We start from the raw sequence: 18126 nt of genomic DNA on the forward strand, positions 1-18126 counted from the left end.
TGCGCTATTATAGTGTCAATACATTGACCGTGATGACCGAATTTGGTAATGATATGGAAATATGAAACCATAAATTATGCAGTGTGTATCAGAATTACTGACTGAAAAAGGAGGCGAAAGATACCAAAGGGATATTCAAACTCACAAAACAAACTGACAATGTCATGGAAAAAACGAAACACGACAAAAACACAAACAGTACACAAAACACAGCATAGAAAACAAAGAAAGACTGAGTAACACGAACCCCACCAATAACCGGGGGTGATCTCAGGAGCTCCGAAAGGGTAAGCAGATTCTGCTCCACATGTGGCATTGTATGTCCATTTTTTAAACCATTTTCCTAAAAAGTTGTGTAAATAAGTTCCTCAAAATCTTGCCAAGTTGATGAAGGTCATAAATTTAATTTATTTTTTTTCTTTGTAAAAGCTGCCATTAGTGTAACTGGTACTGCTTCCCCTTCAGCGAGCCCGAAATTTCACCCCATACAGTCATGATTAACGAAATTTGTTTCGCCCAATCGTTAATATTCTGTGTAATATTTTATTAATTGTGTATTTCTATCATTTGGTCATTGCGTTGTTTACCTCTTTCTAGTGATAGTCTCCGATTCCACTCTTTGTACAGTTTACATTACTACCCGAAGCAAGGTCGCTCATAATATAAACAAGATTTACTGCATTTTAAACGAGACATTTCTGTCCAATCCAAAATCCCCAGTTAACATACCTATATTGTATAAGGCTGCATTTTCCCTGTATGAAGTACAGCAGCTGATATTACTGTCCTTTTTCTTGCAAAAACTTTTATATTCATAATTTCTTTTCATTAGCCTTCTTTAACCAGGCAGAAAATAACATTTAGAAGAATCAACTTTCATATAGCTCATGACCGAATAAACAAAACAAAAGCTTCTAGACTACAATCACAATTCATGTTGCAGCCTAGTGGTATGGGTCCAGTTTATCGTCATCAGCAAATCCTTCTTTACGAAATTGTCTTACTCTTAATAACTCTGAACTCGGAGGTATTGACCAATAAATCGTTCTCTGAATATTATGTGATCAACTACAAGTTTGGTTCCAACCCCAAGTAAGGTTCTTTCAGTTGCCATCTGTAGAAACCCTTTTCTGAACACATTTCAGTATATATGACATTGATATAGGTCTTAATTTCAAAATCGATGTTTTCTTATTTTTTGACAATATTATCCAGTTTGGGGTTACTTCAACATTCCCTACGAACAATTTTTACAATAGCCCCATTGTACGCAGAAGCATTCTATTAAGGAAATCCTAAATAGAAATCAAACACCTGGAATATCGTATCAACTTTAAAGAGACAAGTCATATACAGGAGCTGAGTGAATGTTTTGTTTATAAAAATGAGAAGTTCACAATGAAAAAAATTGAAGTCATCGCTTTTGTCATTTACAGTTTTCAACCGACCATCAAATATCTTTTCTAGGTGTAAATCAAGATATGAAGCAGACAAAACACTTGTTTTTTATAATTATTCATTGTTGGTGTTTAATGCCACTTTCAGCACTATTGGCTATATCATGGCAGTCAGTTTTTATTGTTGGAGAAAGCTGGAGTATCCGGAAAGAACCACCATCCTTCGGCAAGGAAAACTGACAATCCTAGTCAATCAAGATTGGAGTCCAGCGCACTTCTGTGAAGTACAGAACAGATATTAGAGAGCAGGGTAGCAAGATTTTCTGTATAGTTTCTTATGTTGCTGAATGGAATTTCCTGCGAAGAACAGCAGAAGATATTAGAGAGCAGGATGGCAAGATTTTCTGTATAGTTTCCTATGTTGCTGAATTGAATTTTCTGTGAAGTACAGCAACATATATTAGAGAGCAGGATGGCAAGATTTTCTGTATAGTTTCTTATGTTGCTGAATGGAAATTTCTGTGTAGTACAGCAACAGATATTAGAGAGCAGGATGGCAAGATTTTTCTGTATAGTTTCTTAAGTTGCTGTATGAAATTTTCCGTGTACAGCAACAGATATTAGGGAGCAGGATGGCAAGATTTATCATCATCAGGTAAAAGTACTCTGAGCTTTCTTTCACACAGAATAAATGATTATTTTGTTTTGTTATTTTGTTATACTATTATTCTAGTCAAGTGATATTAATGATATCAAATGTATGTTTAGTCCAATAATCCTGAAAAAAGGGGAAGGTTTAAAATCATGTACTAGTTTTAGCCTGCAACATATTCATGTGCCTTTCCCAAGTCAGGAGCCTCATCAGTGTCTTATCTTAAATGTTTTTTTCTTATCTGGAGAATTTGGTGTTAATGGGAGATCTTGCATTGTTTCTGTATATAGATATAAGAAGATGTGGTATGAGTGCCAATGAGACAACTCTCCATCCAAGTCAAAATTTATAAAAGTAAACCATTAGAGGTCAAAGTACGGTCTTCAACACAGAGCCTTGGCTCACACCGAACAGCAAGCTATAAAGGGCCCCAAAAATTACTAGTGTAAAACCATTCAAACAGGAAAACCAATGGTCTAATCTATATAAAAAACGAGAAACACTTATGAACCACATCAACAAACAACAACTACTGAACATCAGATTACTGTTTCACATCTTGAATAAAATTTTGGAGTTTGACATATTGTATAGACATCTGTCTATTATCACGAATGTGTGTTCTTTTGGTTCCTTTTGTCATTGGGTTGCTGAAATATACACAGCTTTACCTTTTATTCATATAAAAACATACTCATTTAAGATGTATCAGAGTATTTTATTTTTTATTTCTCACATGAAAAAACTCCACAAAATGAGATCACAGTAATAAAGGAAAAGTTACACAAAGGAATGTATAAATATCTATGGAAAAAAGTGTAAAAATTTATTGTATAAATAGATAAGTATATAGTATATATGGAATAAATATGTAACTGTATTGTATAGATAAATTTATCACATAGAGGCAAACTTAATGTATAAATTGCTAAACATATTAAGCAATAAATAAGTAAACATACTAGAAAAAAATGACAATGTGTATAGACAAGTATCAAAATAAACTAGAAAGAAAATTGACAAATTGTATAAATAAGCATTTATCCAAAAGATGATTGTCTTAAATAAGCAGTTATTGTTAACAGTCAAACTATTTTCATTTATAAGATATAATGACTAGCAATAGTTGTTTTATAATACCATACTACAAGAGAAAAGGTGTGCTGTACCATAATACAGTTATGAAATATTACATACACCAATATTTACTGTATCTTATTTTACCTCTACAAGTAAAATTTGTATTGCCCCTGCCCAAAAACCGGAATTTGACCTTGAAATTATAATAAGTTATTTCCCTTTATTAGTAATGGTTGTTACCACTGGTTACCATTTCCTGCAATTAAGAGGGAAAATTGAAAAAAAAATGTTTATCTTAAAAATGAATGAATTCTATTGTATAAGTTATGATAGATGTATAGTGACCTAAAAATATATTTAAATTTACACTGACCATACTGTAAAATTAAGAAAAATATTATCTACTCCCAACCAGTACAAAATTTGAAAAGTTGTCGCATGGTTCAGGGCATGGGCCGAGTACGATAAGGTATTATGCTCCTGGATGACTGATGAAAACAATGAAACATGTATAATTCAACCTACTATAATAATTTTAGAGTTAAATTCAGACTTTTGGAAATGAGTATAAATGTTTTTAAAAAAAAATTTTATATATAGATTTTTTTTAATATGTTCAATGCCATGTTTATTGAACCACATGCATGCCCAATGAAAACACTAATTTTGTATACATCTTCAACTAGAGGTCTAAAGAGCCTGTGTCGCTCACCTTGGTCTATGTGCATATTTAGCAAAGGACACAGATGGATTCATGACAAAATTGTGTTTTGGTGATGGTGATGTGTTTGTAGATCTTACTTTACTGAACATTCTTGCTGCTTACAATTATCTCTATCTGTAATGAACTTGGCCCAGTAGTTACAGTGGAAAATATTTTGAAAAAAATTTACAAAAATTTATGAAAATTGTAAAAAATTGACTATAAAGGGCAATAACTCCTTAAGAGGTCAATTGACAATTTTGGTCATGTTGACTTATTTGTAGATCTTACTTTGCTGTACATTATTGCTGTTTACAGTTTATCTCTATCTTTAATAATATTCAAGATAATAACCAAAAGCTGCAAAATTTTCTTAAAATTACCAATTCAGGGGCAGCAACCCAACAATGGGTTGTCCCGATTCATCTGAAAATTTCAGGGCAGATAGATCTTGACCTAATGAACAATTTTTACCCCATGTCAGATTTGCTCTAAATGCTTTGGTTTCAGAGATATAAGCCAAAATCTACATTTTACCCCTATGTTCTATTTTTAGCCATGGCGGCCATCTTGGTTGGTTGGCTGGGTCACCGGACACATTTATTAAACTAGATACCCTAGTGATGATTGTGGACAAGTTTGGTTAAATTTGTCTTAGTAGTTTCAGAGGAGAAGATTTTTGTAAAAGATTACAAAAATTTACGAAAAATGGTTAAAAATTGACTATAAAGGGCAATAACTCCTTAAGGGGTCAACTGACCATTTTGGTCATGTTGACTTATTTGTAGATCTTACTTTGCTGAACATTATTGCTGTTTACAGTTTATCTCTATCTATAATAATATTCAAGATAATAACCAAAAACGGCAAAATTTCCTTAAAATAACCAATTCAGGGGCAGCAACCCAACAATGGGTTGTCCGATTCATCTGAAAATTTCAGGGCAGATAGATCTTGACCTGATTAACAATTTTACCCCCATGTCAGATTTGCTCTAAATGCTTTGGTTTCAGAGATATAAGCCATAATCTACATTTTACCCCTATGTTCTATTTTTAGCCATGGCGGCCATCTTGGTTGGTTGGCCGGGTCACCGGACACATTTTTTAAACTAGATACCCCAATGATGATTGTGGCCAAGTTTGGTTTAATTTGGCCCGGTAGTTTCAGAGGAGAAGATTTTTGTAAAAGGTAACGACGACGGACGACGACGGACGCCAAGTGATGAGAAAAGCTCACTTGGCCCTTTGGGCCAGGTGAGCTAAAAAATTAACATCATAATCACATGTGTATCAAACTTCAAGTTGACATGATAATACTTTCTTGGTTAAACTACCTAAACCAAAACATATGGTAAACTACCTCAACTTTAACCTGGACAAAACATAGCACACATGCCTAGTTTGACTGCTCAAACAATAGTTTCTCCTCTGTCCAGAACAATAAAATGATTTTCTCCTGGGTAAAAATCATTGACAATGAAGGATTTATTATCCCCCATAGTATCATTGAACTGTGTGTTATTATTTAAATCAACAAAAGATTTATTTCCATCCAAAGAACATGTTTGGTGAAACTGCAATTGTTTGTTTTGATTTAGAGGAGACTCATCCAGCACAAAAGCAGGATTGTCAAACTCTTTGTTTACTGATATATCTCCTTCCTCGTTAATCAACGACATGTTTTCATTGTTGGAGGTAGAGCTACTTCCCAATTCAGTTGTCGCATGGTTCAGGGCATGGGCCGAGTATGATAAGGTATTATGCTCCTGGATGACTGATGAAAACGATGAAACATGAATGATGGGCATGGTTTTACACATTTCTTTCATCTCAGTTAAGTTTTGTAATGAACAGCAGCTATTTTGAGAGAATTTGTATCCGCTATCATTCAAGCAATGAATGTCTTCCCATTTTCCCCTTTGTAAATTAGTTGACGAAACAAAATTATTCATATTATGGAAGTTTGATGTTGACAAAAATGTTGGATGTCCTGTACCAGGTCGATACGAATCTACTGGTGCCTCTGCACATCTACTGAAAAGTGCAGTACGATAACCATTTCTTTCATCATTATATGTCAGAGATCCCTTTGACCTTTTTCTACTACTATTTGATGCGATGAAAGATGCAGACTTGTTTTCTGTTTTTCTTCTTTTCTGCCTCTTATCGAGTTTCTTTGGATGATCATTTGAAAATACTGATGTATCAGATACCATCGAGGGTAATTGCTTTTTACCATCGTAACAACTATCATCTTTACCTCGATAATATGGAGGTGGATCTTTATAAGGTGGAAGCTCAGCAATACTCTCTAAACTTCCTACAGTCTTGTGGTTTGGAAACATGGCTTTTATTGTCTGCTCTTTCATTTTCCTCTTGGTTAATGACTTTAAACTGCCCTCGGTACTACTATCAGATGTTTGTGGTCTCAGACTCAAGTAAGAGGGAAGAGGAGCCCTGTGGCTAAATTTAGTTGGAATGGACAGGAAGTTACTGTTACCACTGAAACTTGACCCACAGTTTGAGATCATCTGTGCTTCTGGTGTATCCTGAAATAATAAAATAATATTAAACTTCAGTCCACATCAAAGTTCATCTTTGGTTATTTTAATTTTTAATAACTACTACTCACTAATGGAGTAGGAACTGCTGCACTTCCAGGGCACTTAATGAAGACCTCTCTTTGGTTGTATGTTTCTTAATATTTAATTTACTTGGCTAAAAGATTAATTTTTGTTTGCAACGGCATAGGATACAGTGGCAGGGGAAGATAATAAGACATCAAAATTTAATGCGTTGTTTTGGCAACGGTGCTCATGACAGGTTTCCAAATTTGCTGAAAATTAACTATTATCATCAAATCAGTTCAACATTACTGAATTTGGTCATGTATTGTCATATGTCATAGGGAACATGTGTACTAAGTTTCAAGTTGATTGGACTTCAACTTCATCAAAAACTACCTTGACCAATAACTTTAACCTGAAGCGGGACAGACAGACAGACAAAAGGACGGACAAACAAACAAAAGAACGAACAGACCGAAAAACATAATGCCCCTCTACTATCGTAGGTGGGGCATAAAAACTTGATTTTGCCATGATTGTTATTGAAATTGTAGAGGGCGCCCTTTTTCTTTTCAAATACTCTTTTATAAATTTCCAAATATATATTAATATGCAATTCTAATTTAAAAATTCCAAAATATATTGATAAATATCAAAATTAAATGCTTGATTAAAATTTTCTTCTTTCTTTTCATAACATTGCATAACGATGTATTAACTACATAACTTAGTAGGTTATTCGTGTTTGCTACTGCTGCATGTGTGTTTTGTTTTTTTTAAGCTAATGGTTTTTCAAAAAATAATGGGATGAATAAATTTAAGTTTTTTACAGAAATACGATTTAAAGTACAGATTTTCCACACACTCTCACTGTATTTGTTTGCTATTTACATGTTCTTTTACTATTTCTGGTTAATGACAGACACAACTTTTCCAATTTTTTTTTCTTTTTTGTGATTTTAGCTAATTAACAGTTGTGAAGTGTTCTAGAATCATTAACACATTTTTCTCTTCTACTTGATGATGGAAAGAAGGTTTTTCCATAAAAATATACAGCTTGAAATTACCGAAGCCTCACTACTCATTTTCAAAAAGTGATAAAAAGAGTTTTTTCCTGAATTGAAGGACATAGACTAATAGGTTCAGTTGATTGCACAACATAGTTGCCTTCTTTTTTCTGCCAACCTTCTAAGTGCAACCAAGTCAAAAATATGTTACATCTTACAAAGTCTATCCAAATTATTTTTGCTAAGAATTCCGCTCAAGCCAGTGCTAGGGGCTGTCTAAACTTGCAGTGAGGTGAGAGCTTTTTTTTTTTGCTCTGTGTTGAAGGCCTCACTGTGACTTTGAGATGGAGAACAGCAATTAAAGCGCTGTTCCTTTGCTTTTTGTGTATTTTTTGCTGTACATGTACTAATTTTGTGTCATGGATGGATAACCTATATCCTTTGATTTTTTATTATAGAAATTACCTTTAGGAAAACAGATCCATCGGTACTAGCTGCAGAGGGCATAATCACTGAAAATAGATATTACACAGCTCTGAAACAAATCAATTATTTACATGTATATACTAAAATCCATTGAAGGATATTATGTAAATCTGAAATTCAATTCTGACATAATATCATGTAAAAAGAATTCAACCATAAATCTAAGCAAGTCGTAAATGGTTGGTATGTGCAGGGAAGAAGGGAAATAAAACGACAATTTCATGATAAATGGATTTTTTTTTTAAAGGATTACATGTTGTTTTTTTTGCAAATTTGCAAGAAACACCATTAATAATGAGCTATAAGTACGAAAACATGTGAAATAAAAATTGCAAACACATTGTCCAAATATAACTCTTTACCACCCACATCTTGCTAAAAGAAATTTTGCTTAAATCAGGAATTATTCATTCAAATTTTGTGTGTACACTTTTGAACAATCTTATGTACCATAATTGTTTATGCTTTTTCAATAAAAATATCCACTAATTAAAACCCCAATGTTAAGTAATTTCAATATTTGGTGTTTTTCACAATTGCTTTCCACAGATCTTGTAGGCGAATGTATGAATACTGTAAACCGGGAAATTTTTGCAAAGTCTTTATTTCGCAATTTACAAACTGAATCTTAATTCGTGCCGTTATGAATTCGCGATTTGTAGGAGGCCTGTACAAAATTTAGTAAATAATTTTCAAAGGACATAGTTATGCACATATCATATAGGTTGTACTTTGTAAATACAGCTGTTTCACAAACCACGATCTTTTGGGGAGATATATAATATTCATAGATATTTTGTCTGTTTACGTACTGGTTCCCAGATATGATCTCTGTTTCATCTCATAGAGACATAACTTGGGAATGTTACCAGTATATTTACACATAGTTGCAGGGAATTTTGAATTCTGAGGGTCAACTTAAGTGAAGTTAGGGGTAGTACAGAACTTAAGTATAAGTTTAAACTCTTAGAAGTTCGGGGCGTATAAATGTTGAAAATATGCCGCACAGCCATATGTTTTGACCTTTGAATAAAATAGTAGTGCATATCAACTTTCCATTCTAGGATATAATTTTTCACGAAACTTCATAGTAAAGTGGCACAGTTTTAGCCGTAAAGGGAGTTCCTATGGGAAATTGCATTGTCTATATTTACAGAAATGCAACCTAAAGCAAGTGCTGGAAATCAATCAAATACCTTTTTGTCTAAACAAAGTGAACAGTTTTCGTCATTCATTGATACACATGTATATTTCAAGTTAAAGTAAACCGCTACATTTATGTTTATTTGTAAAAACATATACACTATTAACAGAAAAGAATGCTTTCAATTCAGTAAGAAGCTGCAAGGATTACGGCTAATTAATCAATCTTTTGATCTTATTGATTAGTGTAGAAGATTAAATGCGGTTATCAATTAAAAAATGATTGAAGGTGTCATTTATCTAATTGTCACGAGTGATGTTTATATAACAATATCAATAATTTTCGGTTCCTTACAATATAATAGATTTCATATCAACTTGAATGTCATGAGTTAAAGGTGTTGGTTTCTAACACTGCCTTTCATTTAGAAATAAAGTTTTAATTTGTGATATATATAGATCTGTCATCTGAAAAATTGTTGTTATAAACTGGCCCTGTATACATAATCCTATTAGTATGTTAATAGATTGTCTTCATTCTTTGAATCAGTTCTTGAAAAATTCGCGGAATTTTTATTTTCGCGTTACCAATCTTACAGTGAAAAAAGCGAAAATAAAACTGCCACGAAAATTTCCCTGTTTAAATACTCACATTTTTCATGTAGGGGCCTTTTATAGCCAACTATAAGGTATACAGGTTTTTCTCATTGTTGAAGGTTGTACAGTGGCCTATTATTGCTTACATATCTACTTTATTTGAACTCTGGTGGATAGTTGTCTCATTGGCAATCATACCACATCTCCTTATTTTTATAGTCTCCAGGACTACAGATAACCCAGTTTTTGGCTGGGTAAGTGTTGCTCCTCAGTCTCATTTTCTATGCAGTATTTTGTAGACTTTTTTTTCTTCATCTATTTTTTTTTCATGGTTATGCTGGTTTCTCTTCCACTTTTGAACTTTGATTGTCCCTTTTGTATCTTCAGCCAAATATTTCAATGTTATGACCAGTACTTTGAACAGTGCTGAAAAATATTTCAAAAATGTAGCATGTACCTTTTACATACCTCTATGTACACAGAACTGTCCTGGTGCCATTGCATATTCTCCTGATCCTCTAATGGAAGACATTTCAGGATCAAAATACCTCCTGTGGGAATTGTCAAAATCTTCAGACGGTCTAGAAACCTAGAATTTAAAAATTATGTTGTTTTTATTGATAAATAAACCAGTTGCTTTAATTGGAAACTTATGTCCAAAATGGTCAGTTGTGATGTATCTATGACGTCATAAATACATCACAACTGTCTATTTTGGACTTAAGTTTCCAGATTAAAGCAACTGGTTCATTTATCAATAAAATTAACATAGTTTTGAAAGGCTTGGACAAATTATTGATTTTTTCTATTTCAGGGGCCAAATAACATGAATAATGGCTCTTATCAAACCTCCTACAGTCAAAAGATTTGGTTTTAGCTGTACTTTAGTTATCATCTGGAAACCAATTCGCTACAGACAGAACAATATGTGCATTTGTATATACCTTCCTCTAAGAGGCAAAATTTCTGTAAAATTACTAACTCAGGGGTAGCAACCCAACAACGGGCTGACAGATTGGTCTGAAAATTTCAGGGCAGATAACTCTAAATCTGATGAACATTTTTGCCACCTGTCAGATTTGCTCTAAATGCTTTAGTTTCAGAGATATAAACCAAAAACTGCATTTTACCCTTATGTTCTATTTTTAACCAAGTCGGCAATGATGGTTGGAAGGCGGGGTCATCGGACAAATTTTTTAAACAATATACCCTAATAATGATTATGGCCAAGTATGGTTAAATTTGTCTCAGTAGTTTCAGAGAAGAAGATTTTTGTAAAAGATTACAAAAATTTACGAAAAATTGTTAAAAATTGACTATAAAGGGCAATAACTCCTAAAGGGGTCAACTGACAATTTTGGTCATGACGACTTATTTGTAGATCTTACTTTGCTGAACATTAATGCTGTTTACAGTTTATCTCTATCTATAATAATATTCAAGATAATAACCAAAAACTGCAAAATATCCTTAAAATTACCAATTCAGGGGCAGCAACCCAACAGGTTGTCAGATTTGTCTGAAATTTTCTTGACCTGATAATCAGTTTTCCCTATGTCAGATTTACTCTAAATGCTTTGGTTTCAGAGATATAAGCCAAAATCTACATTTTACCCCTATGTTCTATTTTTAGCCATGGAGGCCATCTTAGTTGGTTGGCAGGGTCATTGGACACATTTTTTAAACTAGATACCCTAATGATGATTGTGGCCAAGTTTGGTTAAATTTGGCCCAGTGCTTTCAGAGGAGAAGATTTTTGTAAATAGCTAACGACGACGACAATGGACGACGGACGCCAAGTGATGAGAAAAGCTCACTTGGCCAAGCGGGCCAGGTGAGCTAAAAACAAGAGGCTCTCAAGAGCCTGAATCGCTCACCTGTATTTCAGAGGAGAAGATTTTTAAATGTTAGCAAACTTGATGAACAAATTGTGTAAAATTGTCTTTAAAGGGCAATAACTCCTTAAGGGGTCAATTGACAATTTTGAACAGATTAACTTTTTTTGTAGATCTTACTTTGCTGAACATTATTGCAGCTTACAGTTTATATCTATCTATAATAATATTCAAGATAATAACAAAAAACTGCAAAATTTTGTTAAAACTACCAATTTGGTGGCAGAAACCCAACAATGGGTTGTTCGATTCGTCTGATAATTTCATGGCCGATAGATCTTGACCAATTGAACAATTTTACCCCATTTTAGATTGCTCTAAAAGCTTTAGTTTTTAAGATATAAGCCAAAAACTGCATTTGACCCCTATGTTCTATTTTTAGCCATGGTGGACATGTTTGTCGATGGATCAAAACTTCGGATACAATTTATAAACTAGATACCCTAAGGAACATTTAGTTAAAGTTTGAAGGTATTTGGCCCAGTAGTTTCAGAGGAGAAGATTTTTGAAATAGTTTACGACGACAGACGACGACGACAGACGCCAAGTGATGGCATAAGCTCACATGGGGCCCGAAACCGGTGAGCTAAAAAGTGTCTAAAAAATGACTGAGAGGGATTATAAAACACCGTTTAGCAAAGATCATGCAAAAAAATCAATGGTCTACCATAAGTTTTTCTTTTTTGGTTTTCTTGTGATGACTTTAGCAGAAAACATTAAGTCTTTCTATTACTTTCTCTGACATATTTCTGATATTTTGTCAGACAGAAACAAACAAAATAGGTCTTTCGAAATCATATTTATCAACGGTCTTAATGAACAACATAAAGGAAGATAGTAATACCCTGATTTTGATACTGTTCTGATTGTTCTGGTTGTTTTTCTGTCCATTATTTACTTTTTTTGTCAATAGCAGTGTTCTATTTCTTTGATGTTTCTGTCTAAATCTGTCATACACTTGAACTTCAATTCTCTTCTCTTTTTTTCGTTTTTTCTTCCTGAAATATCAAAATAAAAGAAGTGCAATCGGGCAGATATCCACATGAAATCAAACATTATATTAAAGAAATTGAACTCGTATTGTAGAAGGCAAATTGACCAAAATGGCATATATATCTAAACAGTTCCAAGCTTTATTACAGCTGTGTATTCTTTTTCTAAGTTATATATATATTTATCGTCCTTCCCTTTGCCTACATCACCCTGTTTAGTGATCCATAACTCTCGTTTCATGTCTTTGAGAAGTGAGCAGGCATTATCAGCGACGTCACAATGTCTGAGGAGAAGTTATCAGCGACATCACAATGTGTGAGGAAACATTATCAAGCTTGCTTTTGTCAAGTGTAAACTTGTCTAAGGAAAGAGGAAAGACCAGTAATGGAACGATAAACAGATTATCAGGTTTTCTACGTATAGATATTGTAAAATCTCAATCACTCGACACAATGTGAAGCTTTTTTACTGACTCCCTGCTCTCACTCACCAAAAAGGTTCACATTGTGGACTGCGTCTGATATTTTACGATATCAAAGTGTAGAAAACCTGATAATCTATATTTATACTTAACTTTCAAATAAATTATGATATTAAGCTAATAGTATCATGTATCATGTTGTAACATGGGTTTTTTAGTCACATAACAATTGATTTTATTGGTGCAAATAATTTCTGATAAAGAAGCTTGATTGATTGCTTTATGCCCAGTGGAAAATATATCATGTCTGTTCAGGATGACAACAAATTAACAGTTAGCACACTAGGTTCTGCAAGGAAGGGGTCAGCAAGGATGAAGGGTCAGGGGCGGATCCAGGATTTTAGTTTAGGGGGGGTGCAAGCTTAAATTTTTTTGGAGGTAAAATTATCGAAATATTCTTTATTAAGCTGAGGACAACCCATGCTTTGCAAATTTTAGGGGGGCGCACGCCCGCCACGCCCCTGCCTGAATCCACCCCTGAGGGTGAAAATTTTGGACTGCCACTGGAAGATGTTAATATGTTGGATCTGGACAGAAATCTAAGCCTTGAGGGTTGTAACATGGGTTTTTTAATGTGCAGAAAGTATGACTCTCTCTTTCACAAGGCATCAGATTTAATGTCTTCTTTCTGACCAAACTTGTTTACAAATTAATATATTCCTCACAGTCAAACAGACGCCTTGAAGATGCTTCTTTGCAAAAGGTTTTATTAAAATCTCGGCCAGTAATATTAATACATGTAACTAAATATATACGCATTTTGAACCTAAATACAAAGGTTACCTCTCTTATAAGGTCAGATTTCTCTTGTTGGGAGGGTGACCTTTACATACAGGTTTGACTGCATAGAGCTAATAGGTATGATGCATCTTTTTAATCAAAGGAATAGAGGCTCTAAAAAGCATGAATCGCTCACATGGATTTACCTGCATTTTCAACAACTCTCTAACATTAAAGGCGAATATAATTCATGACTAAGACCTCTTTTTTGTTGATCTTTTATTGCTGATAATTTTTTTCTGTTTCCCTTTCTCTCCATCTACTAGTTTTTGCTCAAAATACAAAAATAAGGTAAAAATTGTCATTCAACCTACTAACCTTGCAGCAAAAAAAAACATCTCTTTTTGAGGCACTCCACTCAACAAAATGAACAGCTCACAATAAAATGAAATATATCTTAATTTTCAATATATACTTACTTAACATAACAGAAGGAAACAGCTGCAATCACTGGTATAAAGATTACCAGCAATGCCAACAGTGATAAATCTGATCCCTCTGCAATATACAGTAAAATGAAATGTATTCATTTCTATGATACATGAATCTCAGGTTTGTTTGTTAAGGCTACAATTAAATTTCTAGTTTTGGGGGAATTATAGGTGACAAAAAAGGTGTGTAGGTGCAAAATTTTAGTTTAACTCTTTTCTCTAAAATCAATTCTAACATACATGTAATCAAAATGAAAAGTATTTTGCAGGATTAGAGCTATTTTCCTAATGCTTGTAGCTTAAAGGTTTGGTTGGCTTGCTTGCCTTGTTTGTATACATGTTTGCTGAAGCATTGTAATTCAGATTGACATCTGCAATCATTAAGAGATAGACAGGGCTTCAGCTTGTATACATTATACTTAAATGTTATCGGATGTTAAGTATAATGCAGAGTATAAATGTATACAAGCTGAAGCCCCGTCATCTACTGATTGCAGATGTCAATATTAATTACAATGCTTGAGCAAACATTTATACAAAGCAAGCTATACAAACAAAGCAAGCAAGCCAACCAAACCTTTGAAATACATGCATTAGGAAAATAGCTCTAATAAATAAAAAAATCTCTATCCAGCAGTACAAAAATATCTTACAGGTAATATAAATATAGGAGCTAACTTACTTTAAATTTATTTTTTATTAGTCATTTTTCTTTTTTGCAGTAAAATTAATAAGCGATTATTGTTTGTTTGTATTGAAACTTACATCCATCAATAAATTTCTGAGAAAATCTAATCAGCAGAACTAATAATAAATTTGATGTGAACTTTCAACATCTTGATACATCTTTATTTATACTTTAAAGTTAATACTATAAAGAAGCCCTACTCTTACAAAAGATAATGTTTCTTTTCAAAGCATTGGACAACATTTCCAAATTTCAAATGATTCCCTGACAAAAATTTGTCTATATTCAGTTTTTTTAAGGGACATAACTCTAACATGTCTAAACAGACAAAAGCAAATTGAGTCAAACTCAAACTGGATCTATGTGAAGTTGTCCTTAACAACATTTTCTAATTTCAAATGATGTGGGGGAAGCTTTAAGTTTTTGTCCAGAAACCAGTTAGGTTGCTATCTCATTGATGTATACCACACATCTTTAATTAATATTTAACAACAATTACACAAGGTACACATATACTTTTATTATTTTTCTTACCATGCTTTTCAACTGGTATGGCATCAAAGATCAGTTCAAATTTGGATTTTGCATGATTTATAATCTGGAAATAAATCCAAATCCTGTTGCTAATGGAAACATACACTTCAGGAATGGCCTTGCCACACATATCATGACCGTTGACCCTACGATTCTTGCTGTCATAGGAACCATAAAGGATAAATCCATCTAAGCACCTATCATTTGACATCAAAGGGAGGTCAAATGCCAAGAACTTTAACCTAATGACATAATTGTCTGGAACAATAATCATCCAATCACACTGCAGGATTTTCTTCTTTTCATCATATACTGGAGACAAGATGTGTCCAGATGTAGCTTCTATTGTAGTATAACAGTCATCTGCACAAAAAAAAGCAATACCTTTAAAAATGTATTGACATTAACCAACATTTTCTAAACATAGTCAAAATGGCTTTCGATTGATTGCTGGTGTAAAAACCTTACTTTTTATTGGTGGAGGAAGCTGGAATGCCCTTAGAAAACCTTCAACCTTCAGCAGGAAAATGGCAATCCTTTTTAATTAAGATTGGAGTCAAACGCACCTGACCCGTGCGGGGTTCGAAGTCACAACCTCAGTACAGCAGATGAACTAGTTAGAACATTAGACCCCATGGCCACCAAGACCGTAGATGAAATGGAGTTAACTATAAACAGCTGTTCACTTTCTTGCCACATTTAGAGCATTCTTATTTCAAAAGTAAGCTCTAAACAGTCAGAGCTCAGACATAAACAAGTCGTTTTTTTTTGTTTTTGACTTACAGAAGTCAAAAAATGTATTTAATTATTATAAAAATGTGTATTCATTTTCAGACTTATTTAAGTCAGAAAAAATAACAGACTTGTTTAGGTCTATTTATGTTTATGAAAAGGCTTAATTTTAATTGGAGGCCAAAGTGCACCACCTATGACTTCATAAACCTGTCTGAGAGTTCACAAGGACCTGCGCTATCTATATTTAATTATCTCATTGAACATTTTTACTTATCATAAGATTATTTTCCTCATTTTGTGTGGTTATAGATTTTTGCATTGTAAAGTAAATAAACATTATCTCTGTTTTTTTAGGCTCTCATGCATAATTTTCTTTAGAAGACAAAGCATTGTCTTTCAATGTTGTCATAATTTCATGTAGATGCTTGACCTTTTTATAAATATGCGTGGGTCTTGAAGTTGACCAATTTTGGTAACTTATCGACTTGTAAGAGTCAATATTTGCAACTTTTTAATTTAGGTCAAATATTTCTTGCTTAACACTAATTGACTTATTGAAGTCATAATTTGTCTCAAATTAAAGGGAGATAAATCTTGAAACCTACATATTTAGACCCCTATGAGTCAAAAGCAGATTTAGACTTATTTATGTCTGAGCTCTGACTGCTAAATGTGCCAATGCTAATACAACTGCATACCAAATTTCATTGACTTCTCATGATTGATTCCCCTTAAACTGGCATAATGAGAACTATCCAATAATTATTTTAAAGTCAATAGACTATGACTGTGGGGCCAGTGACAAATAGTCTGCATGGATATGAGTTGTCTTTATGCTGATACAACTACATTTTGTGCACACCAATTATTATTGCCTTATCATGAGGGGTTCCCCTTAAACTAACCAAATCAAAAACTTGCCTTGCTGATCATTTTTGTTATTTAAAGTTTCTATTTATCTATTATAATTTTTATCATTTATGGCAAAATGCAAAATAAATTGGTAAAAATCGTCATTAAAGGGCAATAACTCCAATAAGAAGTCGTCGTAAAAAATTCCTCCACATTGTCTTAAATGTGCATCTTCTCTTGCTGATCATTTTTGCTTATTTAAGTTTCTATCCAGACTTGGGGTCAATTACATTGGAATGTAATTAATTGAATTACACATTACATTGCAACAAGAGTGGACACACTGAAATGTCTCGCCTGTTTTAGTGTTCATAATTGAATTTATGTTGAAAGTAAAAAAAATAAGTTAATATATATATATATATATAAGCTTTACATTAAATTAACATTTTAATGATGAATGAACATGAAGTCAAGGTGAGATAAACCCTATCAGACAAACATGTAGGCCGTACAATCATTCCATACACCAAATATAGTTGACCTATTGCTTATAGTATTAGAAAAACAGACCAAAACACAAAAACTTAACATTGACCAATGAACCATGAAAATGAGGTCAAGGACAAATGACACCTGCCAGTCAGACATGTACACCTTACAATCATTCCATACACCAAATATAGTTGACCTATTGCTTATAGTATTAGAAAAACAGACCAAAACACAAAAACTTAACATTGACCAATGAACCATGAAAATAGGTCAAGGACAAATGACACCTGCCAGACAGACATGTACACCTTACAATCATTCCATACACCAAATATAGTTGACCAATGGCTTATAGTATTAGAAAAACAGACCAAAACACAAAAACTTAACATTGACCAATGAATTGTGAAAATGAGGTCAAGGTCAGATGAAACCTGCCAGACTGACATGTATCCCTTATAATCATTCCATACACCACATATAGCTGACCTACTGCTTGTAGTATCTGAGAAACGGACCTAATCATGTAACTTTAACCTTGATCACTGATCCATGATGGACATGTAGACGTTGCAAGGAACCCATATACCAAATATAGTTATCCTATT

General features: G+C 33.3%; 1 protein-coding gene across 1 annotated transcript; it reads right to left on the reverse strand.

The window, feature by feature from the left end:
• Nucleotides 1-3848: 3848 nt before the first annotated feature.
• LOC127711373 (uncharacterized) lies at nt 3849-15625 on the reverse strand. Its single transcript, XM_052217405.1, has 6 exons — nt 15437-15625; nt 14203-14281; nt 12374-12527; nt 10103-10223; nt 7874-7920; nt 3849-6383 (listed from the first exon to the last, which is right to left on the reverse strand). Exons 1-6 carry the CDS (start codon nt 15564-15566, stop codon nt 5244-5246), a joined length of 1671 nt encoding a protein of 556 aa, XP_052073365.1. The 5' UTR covers nt 15567-15625; the 3' UTR covers nt 3849-5243.
• Nucleotides 15626-18126: the final 2501 nt, after the last annotated feature.

This window comes from Mytilus californianus, unplaced genomic scaffold (assembly GCF_021869535.1).
Source record: "Mytilus californianus isolate M0D057914Y unplaced genomic scaffold, xbMytCali1.0.p SCAF_8, whole genome shotgun sequence".
In the NCBI taxonomy this organism is placed as follows: Eukaryota; Metazoa; Mollusca; class Bivalvia; order Mytilida; family Mytilidae; genus Mytilus; species Mytilus californianus.

Excerpts from the sequence above, each read along its gene's own strand:
- LOC127711373 (XM_052217405.1), bottom strand. The coding sequence starts at position 15,566 with ATGTGTGGCAAGGCCATTCCTGAAGTGTATGTTTCCATTAGCAACAGG. Across the intron at positions 14,282-15,436 it reads CATACCAGTTGAAAAGCATG|AGGGATCAGATTTATCACTG; the intron begins GTAAGAAAAATA and ends TGTATATTGCAG. Across the intron at positions 6,384-7,873 it reads ATGGATCTGTTTTCCTAAAG|GATACACCAGAAGCACAGAT; the intron begins GTAATTTCTATA and ends TTATTATTTCAG.